Source organism: Charadrius vociferus, unplaced genomic scaffold (genome assembly GCF_000708025.1).
Source record: "Charadrius vociferus isolate BGI_N301 unplaced genomic scaffold, ASM70802v2 scaffold974, whole genome shotgun sequence".
In the NCBI taxonomy this organism is placed as follows: Eukaryota; Metazoa; Chordata; class Aves; order Charadriiformes; family Charadriidae; genus Charadrius; species Charadrius vociferus.
Window position 1 is genome coordinate 225,409 of NW_009648063.1, and position 13,502 is coordinate 238,910.

Here is a 13,502-nt window from a genome sequence, read left to right on the forward strand (position 1 = left end):
TGCTGAGATGCGTGAAACTTCAAATCCATTAGATACTTCCCATCTGTAGTAAGGAGAACTTTCCCATGTGGGTAACCCAGAGATCCAGCTTCATCTCATACCTGTGAGGAAACAAGCATGCGTGGGATGTTCTCTGTAGCTAGGGTTTGCAGCTGTCGCAGCAGCACTGCATTGCCGCTTTAGAGGTGATGCATTTCCTCTGGATGCTGAAACCGCAGTAGTGCTTTGGTGGCAATCCAGTTCCCTATTGCTCGTTTGAATTGGCTGCTGCTAAAAGGAATGCGTAGGGTGAAAGGATGGGTGGTAATTATTCATACAGTGGCACTTCAATGATATTTTTTGCTATTGTTTCCAGAGAAGCTTATCGTGAGTTTTGGTGATAGTCAGGTGCAGCTCACCCTGCCGGCAAAGGCTGGGGCAAGATTGCCGCCTAGTGCTCGGTTGCTGGCTGTCATTTCAAGGCATGTGCTGCAGTCAGGTGTCAGGTTGGAAAACCAAAGTAGGCAGGAACCTCTCGAGTAGCTCAGTTCCACTCCCAGTGCTATTACGCACCCTAATATTCCAGTTCATAAACTGAATTCACCTTTAGATGATGTGCTCAGCAGCACATTTAAGGGCAGAAGATTTCCCTTCCCCAGGCAGAGATTTGGCAAATTCAGCTGTCGGAAATCTATTACTCAGTTGCTTGGGAGGTGAAAGTATGATTTGGCCTAGGTACAAGCCCAAAGGCTGACTTCTCCTGGTTGGTTTCTCTCGCCTGTCCGTTTCCCTTCCAAGAGGTGGTTGCTGGATCCCTTCCCTTCTTCTAGAGTTATGTACGGTATTGGGTTTAGGGCTAACACTTCTAACACCAGCTGGTGAGGAGAAGCCAACTATAGGGATGTTTGATGGCCTCATCCGGAAGAAAGGAAAAGAAATATGGACAGAGAGAAAGTTGGAGTAAAAAATATGCACAAGACGGCAGAATAAAAGAATATATGAAAGGCAATGAACAGAGTGACCTTGAGAATGGGTATAATTTCTGTTTCTTGATCCCTAAATTATGCACCAGACCATAGTGACCTCTGCATACCTGGCTCATGAAGAAAGGGACAGGACTAAAATACAGTAAAACATTTGCCCATGGTTGCCAAGTAGATGGTGGGGTGCGAAGCAAGCTGTGCTGGCAGTTGCAATTAGGAGCACCAAGCCGAGCCTGCACAGACTTCCCTCAGCACAGGCACAGGAGAATCCCAAGGCAGCTTCACCCCAGCCGAACCATCGTAGTCTTGGCCAGAGACTGGCACTGCGAGTCTGCACAGTGTCCTTAGCAGCAATGAAGGAGAGCGAGTCTTGGGTCTCCACCATCCTGCAGAGTCCTGCCTTGATTTCGGTGCCACCCATGGCAAAGAGCTCAGCAGTGCCCTTACCCAGAAACGAAGTCATCCCAGGGAAAGATGACATTTGTGACCTGCAGACAGCACAATCGGAGATGCCAGTTGTGGTGTCATCGAAGATGTGGTTAAAACAATAAGGATCTTCTATAAAGTCTTTTGTCCGGAGGACTAACAGAACCATATTTCCATTTCTGACAACTGAAAAAGAGTCAAGAATGGAAATATTTTCAGCTTTGGTGATTTTACTTATTTTTACAATAAGAGAACATTATTTTTTTCTTTACTAATAAAATGGCATCTTTTGATATTAAACATTGAAAGAGACACTTCTGTGGTTTGTAATCTTTCTATTCCCCAGCCAAACAGGTGTTTGTACTTTCACTGGATCAGATTTACTCTATGTGAATCGGGTTCATTTACCAGCTGATTGGTAATAAGAATCAAATGGATTTTTCAAATGTATCTTCCTGTGGGAGTCATCTGGAGGCATTTCTGGCAAATGTATTTGATGTATTTGCTTTGCTTATCAAAGCTTTGGAAATCATGCAGGCATCCCTACTTCCATGCTGAAAAAGATTCTATTTGATTGTTTTGTTATCAGGCTTGCTTTGCTTGATCTTTGTCATTTTGTGGCTCTGGAATTAATGACTGGCTGCTAATTGTGACCCACATGGTTTTACTCTGTCAAAACGCATTTAAAATAAAATACAAACTGCCAAAAACATGTGGCATTCATTAAAAGATGTTCAGAGCACAACGGAACTTCATGCTGTGGAATTACATTTTGAGAATCAACTTTGTTTTAGAAGAAATCTCTCACATATTCTGTGTTTCATTTCATCTTGCAGAGAAAACGTCTAGAATGGTTTCTCTTAGTTCTCTGCTTCCTAAACTTAATACCACTTAGGAAACTGGAGCAGCTAGTTCATATGGACGCTAGGCACTCCATCCTACACGCATTACAATTTCTGCAGGAGTATAAACATAAATTCTTGACTCTCTTTGCAAACATCTAGTCATGTATATTCAGAGTGAATGTTTGCTAGCACATGAGCAAGTACTTGCACAAGTTAGGAAGTCAGCTGAGAAGTCCAGTATCTAAAGGCAGTTGATGGGATATTTGACATCCTGAAAGATCATTTAACAGTATCTGTTTTGTTCTCTTAAAAGTATTCTCTGAATTACCTTAACCTCTTCCTCCGTTTCCCAATGCTTTTTTTAATGATTTATGAGTTTTGTCAGATCTTTGCTGATTTAGGATTTGTCTGGGTGGAAAAAAGATGCATTTCTGGCAGAGCCCCTTTTCATTTTTGACTTGCCCTTTGTTTCAGATGTACATCACAAGCACAATTAAAACAAAGAGTAGCAGGCTAGCCAAACCTGTGCTGTGTCTGGGTACCCTGTGTGCTGCGTTCCTCACCGGGCTAAATCGAGTTTCTGAGTATCGAAACCACTGTTCGGACGTGATTGCAGGCTTCATCTTGGGAAGTGCTGTAGCTTTGTTTCTGGTAAGCCCATCAGTCCTTCTACACCCCTTTTAAAATTACCTCAGTTGAAAAATAAAAGATAACTATTCTCTAGTGGACTATTGCAGCCAATTAATACGGTTGCTAAGATCTAATTCTAGCACCATCTAATTAAAGGTATCATCAGAGAAAATCCTAATATGAAATCAGGTTGGTAATAATTGATAAGGTTAACATGATGACATTTGTGCATTGTATGTACTTCAGGATTATTTTAATTACTGTACATGTTCTAACTTGACCTGTCCTGGAAAATGCTTTAAAGATGGTGTAGATTTCAACTAATGTCAAAAGGGAGGCATTCTTGATAATTCTTCTCTGACAACGCTGTGTGGCAAAACCCCACTGTCTGCGTGGTATTTGGCAAAAACGTAGGATGCAGGATGTTATCTGGAGCTCTAAGCAGTGGTCCTGGTTCCCCGTTTTGTTTCAGACCGTAAGAGAAGTGCATTGGAAAGGAGGGTGAGGACAAACTCCCTGGGAGACAAAAATACCTCCCTTTGCAGGCTTTGGAGTTGAGCTGAAACTGTTTGCCATCTCATGGGATAAGCATGTGCATTAAAGTGTATCAGAGGCCTTCCCACCGAATCTAGGAACAGTATCTCTCTGGAATTCCAGTGTTCCTTGCCCTGCTGTTGGCTGTGTGGTTCAGGTGTTGTGTTTGGTGAGGGATCTCTTGCTGAGGATTTACCCACACAGCAGTCAAGGTGACTCTCACTATTACCCAGCAATGTGCCTGCTTCCATTTAATCAAAATATGCTTCAAAACTATCCACTACATAGCAACAGACACTTTATCCCTGTAATCAGGAAGGATTAGGTTTCAAAGATCCGTTAAATCTAGATTTTGCTGTCACTGATTTTTTTTCTATTCTGTACTTTAAAACAAAACACAACACAACAAAACAAAACCTTCACATATAATTTATTCCTGTGGTCCCTTTAATTAAAAAAAATGTCCACTACCTCTGACCTGGATCTCCTTGGCTTTCACGTGAAGCAGTTTCCCGCTGGGAAAGGCAGTTTAAATCTAGCCCATGCAAGGTGAGAGGCAGTCACCCCGTACATCAGGTCAGGACGATCTCTGTGCTCCCAGTACCTGTTTCTAGCAGTGACAGCCAGCTCCCAGCCACATTTTGGCCCTGCAGACCTCCTGCCACCCTGCAAGTTCACAAGCCTAATTGAAGGGGTCTCCCCAGAGCTTGGGGGGTTGCTGTGAGACTCCCTCTGCCGGCACAAAACTCACCCAGGCTGCAGCCTGCTCCTTGCTGAGGTCTAAAAAGCAGGAAAGAGGAAGAGCCAGCAAGGACCTGGCTGCAGGAGTCCCTCCAATAGCAGATGTGTTGGCTCCTGTTTGTCTTTTTTTGCACTTTGTTCCCAAGCCCCGGCCTACCGTGTGTGTTTGCTCTTATTAGCATCACCATGTGGGTGCTGTAAGTCTGCTCACGCACGAGGGGAGGGTTTGTAGGGTAAACACCACAGCAGTTGTGCTGGAGGCATGCAGGAATGGTGCTAAATGGGCTTGATGTCATCCAGATGTGAGGTAGATGCAGCCACCCAGTGAGCTGTTTTCACTGTTTGGAAATGACAGTCAGACTCTGAAGGGAATATTTGGCCAATAAAATGCATCATCGGGGTAGTCCGTGGTTCTGTGATGACAAAGCAGACATAGAAGTCTCTGCTGTATAAAACATAAAAAGGGTGAGAGTGGTTTGTCACCTCAGATTACAGGCCAGATGAGCCCATGTACCAAGGTAGTCCACCATGCCCAACGGTGTCAGTAAACACACCACAGCCCAAGGCTGAGATAGGTGATGCCTTGAACCAAAACACAGGTTATGTTCTTTGCAAAAACTGGCACTTGTGAGCCGCCTGATGGTGATTCCTGTGAGTTTTTCCTGGGGACAGAACATGCTGACCTCACTTTTTTTTTTTTTTTCTGGCATTACATAGGGGATATGTGTTGTCCATAACTTTAAAGGCACTCACGGAGCTCCTTCTAAACCGAAGCCTGAAGACCCAAAAAAAATGCCGCTAATGGCTTTTCCAAGAGTGGAAAGTCCTCTGGAGACATTGAGTGCACAGGTACTGTAAATCCTCTCACCCAGACCATCGCCAAGCACATTTTCTGTTATGGCAGTGTAAAAACTAGTTATATACATAACTACACAGGGAACTGGTTTTATCTCTAACATTAAGCCTATTGAACAGAGTGAGTTTGCATCAGGAGAGAGTTTGCTTTAAAGCAATTATCCCTTAAACTACCAAATATTGTAGCTCTTCTGCCCCTGTGTACATCCAAAGCTAAAGCAGTAGGATTTCACATGCCTCTGCCTATCATTTGTGAGAACAAACTGTTGTTTAGAAGAACAGAAAACTGAGAGAAAAGTAAAGATAATTCTGTCCAGTTACACTTTGGAAGGCTTTTGGGTTGTTTTAACGATTTACTCTAACATTTGTAATCCTGAGAATAAACTATGCTGTCCAGAAAAATATTATAGATATTAGTTTTTTATCTTTATTACTGTTCAGGATCTTCTATAAGAAGAAGAAATCATATACTGTTTTCTATCTCAGTCATCAGAAGAGAAGTTAATAGCATTCTTTCAAGTTTGCAAAAAAACAGGCATCATCATTGATGGTGTTTCTGTTAAACTACTAACTTCAAATGGCTTGTGGTGGCATAATTGAATCATACCCAGTCCTTTGAAAACAGACAAGCAAGTGACACCTGCCAAGAATTTCTGGGAACAAGGAGGAACTGTAGTTTATCAGTTATCTGAAATGCCCTGGTGTAATTTATTTGTTCTTTAAATTGTACTTCCTTTATTAGATGGCCTGTCATTCCTGTGTACACAGGGTATGGAAAGATCAATAGTGACTTTTGTTAAATGTTTCACAAATAAACTGAAAATAAGAATTAAAAAATGAAAAAGACACTGTTTCTAATGCCTGGAAATGTTATGCTTAATTGAAAAGTCAATTTTGATTAGGCAAAGATTTGCTGGAAGACTTCCAACTAAATCTACAGAACTGGGTGCATTAACTGTTCTCTTGGTAGACTTGCAGTCCAGAAACTAAGTGCTACTTATATATCCACATTGCATCGTGTATGACAAAAGGGCTGAACGGGTGAAAATATTCATAGACTGAGAAAAATTTTGTCTAGTCAGCTATTTATACCTTCTGGACTGTGAAGCAGATCTACCATCTGAAACTATTATAAACAAGTTCTTGGCAGTGGCTGCTTATTACTGTTTCTTCAGGTATCGGAGGTGCATCGTCCTTCTCTGTACAGATTTCTGCATCCGTTCCCAGTGTTGTTTTGCATTGCACCCACACAAACCCTGCCAATGCAGCGTGATCCAAGGACAACTCAGTACTGCCACTGAAGTAATAGAATCATAGAACTGTCTAGGTTGGAAAGGACGTTTAAGATCACCAAGTCCAACATCAACCTAACACTGCCAAAACCACCTTTAAACCATGTCACTCAGCACCACATCTACCTGTCTTTTAAATACTGCCAGGGATGGTGAGTCCACCACTTCCCTGGGCAGCCTGTTCCAATGTTTTAAGTGAAGATAACCCTTTCAGTGAAGACATTTTTCCTAATATCCAGTGTAAACCTCATTACTTGAGGCCTTTAAACCATGTCACTCAGCACCACATCTACCTGTCTTTTAAATACTGCCAGGGATGGTGAGTCCACCACTTCCCTGGGCAGCCTGTTCCAATGTTTTAACAACCCTTTTGGTCAAGAACTTTTTCATAATATCCAGTCTAAACCTACTCTGGCATAACTTGTGGCCATTTCCTCTTGTCCTATTGCTTGTTGCTAGCAAGAAGAGGTCGACCTCCACCTGTCTACAACCTCCTTTGTTGTCCACAGCCTAGTTGTAGACAGCAATAAGGTCTCCCCTCAGCCTCCTTTTCTCCAGGCTAAACAACCCCAGTTCCCTCAGCCGCTCCCCATAAGACTTGTTCTCCAGACCCCTCACCAGCTTCTTTGCCCTTCTCTGGACATGCTCCACCACCTCAATGTCTTACTTGTAGTGAGGAGCCCACGTCCTGGACACTGGCTTCAAAGAAGGTTCAATCAGCACTGTTTCCACCCAAAGAGGACTTCTGTGTTGCTATATATCCGTATACAAATGTTCACGTTTGCCTTTTACTCTTTCCAGAATCACTCCGCCTCTATGACTGAAGTAACCTGAGATGGAAGATTGGCAACAGAAGCTATTTTTTATTACCCTCCAGTACAATACTCCAAGACACACAGTTACTAAATGTCTAACTGTGATGACCAGTATTATGTTATGTCTAGTTAGAGGCTAATGTTTTGTACTTTTTTTGTATGAGGAAGTGATGTAGCTTGCCCTGATTTTTTGTCAGCTTTAATATTATTATGCCAGAATTTAAAAGCAAAACGGAAAAAGAACAAAAAAAACCTTTTCATGTTTAAAGTGTGCACTGAGGAACTACATCTATGGAATTGTTGATGTTGTTATGTGATATTTGTACACAATTCTTTTTTTTTCCTTCATTTTTGAATTTTTATCTCTTGAAAAAAAAATAAAATAACTTTTACCTTTTCTTACCATAAGAAGTGCTTCTACCAGTAGGTCAGATTCTGATCTGAGTAAGCTCAGCGTAGATCTGAAGTGATTGCATATATTTAATTCAGATCAAAATAATGGTGATCAGGAATCTAACCCGAATGATACTATCAACAAGTAATAAACTTCCATCCTTGATTCAGTGAGCTACTTAAGTGTTCCTTGGCATGATGGACTTCAGTTAGCCATCCAGTTTCCAGACTTCCTTGGCAGACGTGAAGTATGTCCTTAAGCATCTCACTGAATCAAAGCCTGATTGTTCTGGTGTGGGTGATTGTGCTAGTTATTGAAGAATAACTAAAACAACATACTCAGTCTGCAGTATAGACAGACTGGACATGAAAATTTATAGTAGTAGCTGATAGCATGTGAGCTGACTATATCATCTCCCTAGATCTCCGTTCCTCCCCGAGGCCCAGCTGAAGCTCCCAGTGAAACCTGGCTTCAGGAATTGACTATGGGGATATACAGCCACCACTGTGGAGCTGAGGCTGCGCTTTAAGTGTTTCATAACTTCATCATAGATTTGTGGGGTAACTAGTAACACTGGTGCAAAGGAAAAGTGACAACACTTCTTCAGTGGAGTGGCATTACGTGGCATTCAGATTGGCAGAACCAAGAAGCCAGTTTGGCCCCGACAGTGTAGTTTTCACTGAAGGGCTTTGGCAAGTCAAAAAAAAGAAAAAAAAAAAAAGCCTGACCCAGTCGATAGTAGCAGTCTGCATTTTTGTAAATTCTGCCATACAGAATTTATATCAAAACTGCTATTTTACAATCTAACAACTTTGTTTAAGGAATAAAAAGATGATGGGGGGGGGGGGGGGGGAGAACAAAAAAGAGCCTGTTTACAACGGCTAGAGCTGGGGCAAAGGCTTCATTACATGACTTTTCACTGTTTCTAGGATTTTACTGCATCTCATTCTTCTAGCATGGTGATAACTGCTGTGTGTCTCCTTTAAAGAATGGAGCCTCTGTCTGTACTTTTACTGGAATGTTTACCTCACATTTCCATGTTGGTTCTTCTTGGCTTTTTTTGTATATTTTTTCCAAAACAGATGCAAAAAAAAAATTATCAAAAAACAAAAATGCGTAGCCTGGTCTCTGTCATTCGCCTGTGACACAGAGAAAATTTGGGATGCCTGTTTCCGTCTGGTCTTGCGGTGTTTCTTCCAGGACAGTATTTTCTTCCAACTCTACTGATCTGCTTCAGTCTTAGGAATAGAAGGATCAGGCTTGGGCCATGCAGACTTTCTGTGACCACAGGGAACCATTGATAAGTGTTCTGGGTCCATCACTACAACTTTGATCCAAATTCCACAGGGAATATTTCTGATGAGTAAGTTTGGCTGTGGAACCAGTCCTTGTTCTGCTGTGTTAGGAGAATAATGACATGTTAGGAAAGCTTAATCAGAAGTGAATACTCCAATCAATACGCCCAGTCAGCAGCACGTAAGTCCACTCATGCTGCCAAGGGTTAGCAGGGGCATGAATTCCAAGATAAAAACTTTATATTCTGTAGCCTAGGTTTTATGGCTGCGGACCCTGGGGTTGTGTTCCTCCCAAGTGTGCTGTTACCATGTTGTGAATCTTGTGTTCTGGTCAATAGCTTCCACAGAATTGGTAGTGATGTTGTTCCCCCACTGCTTATCCTCTAGTGTGATGGTGCATGCAATCTTTCTGAAGGTGAAAGATGTGGTTTTGAGTTTCTTCCCCATCCTCCAGGTTGAAGAAAGATTTGAATCTCGATTTTCCGTTTCCTGAAGGATGGGTTTTACCCTTTTAGTTACAGTGCAGCACGGTGGGAGGCACCTCTCTCTACTTTGAAATAAGCAAGTGAGCACTGCTGTCTTCTCTGACGTGGTATGAGGATGGTTATATGCAGGAGAGGTCTGCAGGTAGATGCAGATTCACAGAGGCGTGCATGCTTATTTCCAAGTGCCTAAGTTCTGGATGAGTGGTTAGATGAAGCTAGACCTATTGCACACATTCACTGCATTTCCTCTTGGCTAGCTCTGTGTGTTTGCTACCATTTTAGATTTATAGTACCGTCAGCCTTTTCCAGTTGACAGATAACCCCCTGCACAGGACGGCTAAACCTAACAGCACATTTGCTTTTCCTAGCTATCTTTCCCTTCAGGAGCAATGGGTGTCCACCTCCTGCAATCTGTGACCCAGTGAAAAATCAGTCTTTAGGTAGCCTTTAGATTATTCTTGGGTTTTTTTCACTCCTGTTCTGAGGGACGTTATTCTCTATGTGCTGCGTACAGTGAGTTTCAGCAGCTAACAGTGGCTTCTGTAATCCAGCGTTCCAACCAGCTGTATTAAATAAACATGTTGCAGTTGGATCACCTCTTAAAATGGATGTATGGCCCTTGGGCTGTGTGCAGTTTCATGCACTTCAGGTATGAACACAGACTACACAGCGTGACTGGCAGCAGTTTCTGACCACGTCTGCTTGGAGGCATCACCAGAGGGATGGCTGTGTCCTCTCTCTGCCCCCCGCTAACTCCTGTCTGACAGGGAAGTGGGTACCCCCGCGGATCTGTTGTTCTTGCTCCTCCTGGTGTGCGGATTGTGACTCTTGGCTGTGTGAAGACTCTGGAACGTGACTCCTAGGATCAGAAAAAAACACCTGCCTCTGTCTTAATCGAGTACCTGTATGGAGGGAAAATGGCACATCCCATCGAAACCAGAGGTCAGCATCAGAAACAGAACGTTCATCCTCCCCCAGACGTGAATGGGAAGCTTCACTGAGGCAGGACAGCCTCCCTCAGCTGGTCCTACACGTGCAGGAGTCCCTTCACAGCACACCACAGCTTTGTGTCATTCACAGGGACACCTGTCCACCCCGCCTGGCATACAGTCCCTCTGTTGAGAAATACCTTGCTAACCTGGCTTCTTTACACTTTTGTTTGATCTTCTCCACTGGTTCTGCCTGAAACAAAAAAAGATCGGCCCTCCTGCAAAGGCATGAGCAGAGCATTTATTTATTTATTTGTTTATAATTGAATTCAGTAGAAATTACATACTTTTGAAAGCCCAAGGATTAGAAAAAAAAAGTGTTTAAGCACCTAGAAGTCTTAGCCCTTCCACAGCACAGGTGTTCTATGCAAGACTTTGATCTCATTTCAGACTTTTTGCTTTTTCAGCTTCTTACAAGCAGTTAAAAGTTTCCCATCTCAAACACCCGCTTCTTGCGCAGGTGTGCTGCTGGACGTGCGAGGTTTGGACCTCAGAGGGACTAAAGTATCTGGGAATAGGGAAACGGCAATTTGACTCAACTCAGACACAGCAAAACATGAGAGGAGGCTGTTGTCATTCTCCTTTCTTGCCTATCCTCCTATTTTTCAGCCTTCTGCTTTTCACTCTCTCTTCTGATCATGTTACTTGAGCTATGAAAATTATGTACTGGGAGAGACACAGAAGAGGGCAAACAATGAGCAGAAAGTGCAGCTACTACTGAAAGTGGTTTTTTTAGATAATGAGTGCTAAGAGGAAACAAGGAGGTGGAAGTATCTCTCCTTTGATGGAAAGACAACCTAATTTCATGAAAAAAATACTTCCAATTCATTGCTCCCAAACAGTCTCTGAAGCAGACAAGATGACACAGATTTAGCTATTTATCACACAGTGTTTCTCTGTAAGCTACAGGGAAGGGATTTGTGAACAGCCAGCCTTCCTCAGTGACTGGTTAAACATCCCCAGTTCCCTCATGTTCACCCCACAATAGAACATCTAGTAGTACACTTATACTATTCTGTAATTCCCCAGGACTCAAAAGGAGAAAATTTCTTCGGAGCTATGAGAAAAAAGCAGCGCTGGAGAAGTTTGCTGAATAAAGAAACTGAGCACAATAACAGCAGCAGTTCTTAAGCGTGCTTCAGGTATTTGTACGCTAAAAGAAACCAGGGGTGGTAGGGTTCAGGAGAGTGAGTGGTATAACCAGGGTATTTCTGCATCATTCCCAGAAATACCATACGTACAGAATCTAACGTCACTGTAAACAACCTGGTTTTGAAGAAAACATTCACAGAGTACTAGGCATTTCTCAGACCGTTGCATTTATTTTCTTGTCCTCCTGACTTCACTGCTCGTCTCCTTTGTTTAAAAGCAAACCGACATCATCAGTTACATGGGAAGAAAAACTAACATATAGCTATTACATGTTTTTACATAGCTACAGAAAAATTAACATACAGCTAACATACAAGAAAAACTACCTAATAGCTATTAGAAGGAGCAACAGAACACATACAAAACCAGGGTCCTTCAACAGCCATGGGAAGAATTCTACAAGCTCCCTTGATGGCAGCTGTTTTTATAGTGTTGGAGAGTTCACCATGACTGAATTGAGAGATTTCAGAATTTCACTTGGCAATATCTTCATGTAGGAGTTTTGAGCAAAACAAGTGATGGCTTTTAGGAACATTATTGCTGACAGGGTCTTCTTGTAATATCAAGGGGAAAAAAAAAAAGAAAAAAAAAATATGCTGGCTTACCTTCCCCTCCTTCCCCCAGAGTTTACTGGCCCAGCTAGTCTCGGTCGCTGGGCTGACCAGGGCGCCTGAGATAGCCAAACTGCACTGGCAAAAGCCCATTACACAGTTCAGAACCAAAGACGAGAAGTTTATGATATGCAGGGAACAAAGTGAGGAGTTCGTCCTCTCTTTTTATTTCCTGCTGGACCCAGCATTGTTGGGCAGCACAGTAAAGGCCAGAAAACATACATTAGTACTGTTACTGACCATACTGTGTCACTGTTTCACAAAGAGAATTTCTGCTCTTTTTTCCATATATAGTAATAGAAACAATGAAACCTGAAGACAATTAAATGAACTTTTATTAGTGACAATTATCTATTCGGTCAGTACAACAATAAAAGCGCTATGCTTCTGCTCTGCAGTCCTGCCCTAGGAGCACAAACAAAGCAAAGTGATGCTTCACGGTGAAACTCACTGCTGCCAGGTAATCTTCAGGTTTGGGGGTAGCTCTGCAGCACACAGTTCATCAAACTTGGACACATCCTTCACAGGAGTGCTATAGAAATTCAAGACATCCTCAGCACTGCGCATCAGGTGGAGCTGTGAATTGGGGACAGCATGACTAAGTTCTGCTGCCAGCTGAGCCAGGAGGCGATACTTTAACCTGTTTTCTTTGAGGGGTGTCTGCTGCCAATTATCAGGAAGTGAGGGTCCAAAAATCTCCTTGACATGAGACTCAAGGCAGCTCTGTATATCCTCTGGAGGAAGATAGCTTCTACTGCGTGGTGGGGGGCAGATCAGGCTGGGTTCACTTTTCTCTTGATGAATTATTTTCTCTGCTTCTACTTCTTTTTCCTTCTTCCTGTTGACACCAGACAGAAGTACTTTCAGTCTACTGAAAGTGGGCTACTTAAGACTAAGTCAGAACATGCATCTATTTATAGTCTTTAAATATTGGACTCAACCTAGCCTGCAGAGAGTTTACACATCCCATGGCCACAGCAGGTTCATTATGCATGCAAGGACAAAAGCACGCAAGCCACACCTCTGGATCTTCCTCAAATGCTGCTCACCACATGGTTTGTCTCTACACAGCAGTCACCTGCCTAGCTTATTTTACAGGTCAGAGCGTAAACAGAATTTTAGCCAGCTTAATGACTTGTTTTCCCAGTTACAACCCCATTTTCTAATCTGCTGTGAAAAAGAAGATAACAGAAAATAACGACTGATAAGAGAAAAAATTAGTGCCCACAGATGAGAAAAATACAATCAGAAGTTTCAATTAGAAAACTGAAGCCTACCCCGAGTTACTTGACTTGCTCACGTGCCACAACCTAGTCAACACCACAAGTATGGTTTCACCTATAAAGTTACACAGAAACGACGGGTTTCCATTCCCACTGCCCTGCAACACCCCTTCTTCCACACCTACCAAGTTCCCTTACCGATGGAGGCAAGAGCATTAAAAAAAACCAAACCCTAACCCTGCACCGCCCCACC

General features: G+C 42.7%; 2 protein-coding genes across 2 annotated transcripts in view; one reads left to right on the forward strand and one right to left on the reverse strand.

Moving 5' to 3' along the window:
• The window catches only part of LOC104285357 (lipid phosphate phosphatase-related protein type 1), a 72,349-nt gene extending 65,016 nt beyond the window's left edge, over positions 1-7,333 (forward strand). Inside the window, exons 5-7 of the mRNA XM_009883806.1 lie at positions 2,708-2,884; positions 4,856-4,987; positions 7,087-7,333. Of these exons, the coding sequence (XP_009882108.1) occupies positions 2,708-2,884; positions 4,856-4,987; positions 7,087-7,119 (342 nt within the window). The 3' untranslated portion in view covers positions 7,120-7,333. The remainder of the gene's footprint in view (positions 1-2,707; positions 2,885-4,855; positions 4,988-7,086) is intronic.
• A 5,140-nt stretch (positions 7,334-12,473) lies between these two features.
• MRPL50 (mitochondrial ribosomal protein L50) overlaps positions 12,474-13,502 on the reverse strand; it is a 2,146-nt gene continuing 1,117 nt past the window's right edge. The window contains exon 2 of the mRNA XM_009883811.1: positions 12,474-12,864. Within this exon, the coding sequence (XP_009882113.1) occupies positions 12,474-12,864 (391 nt within the window). The remainder of the gene's footprint in view (positions 12,865-13,502) is intronic.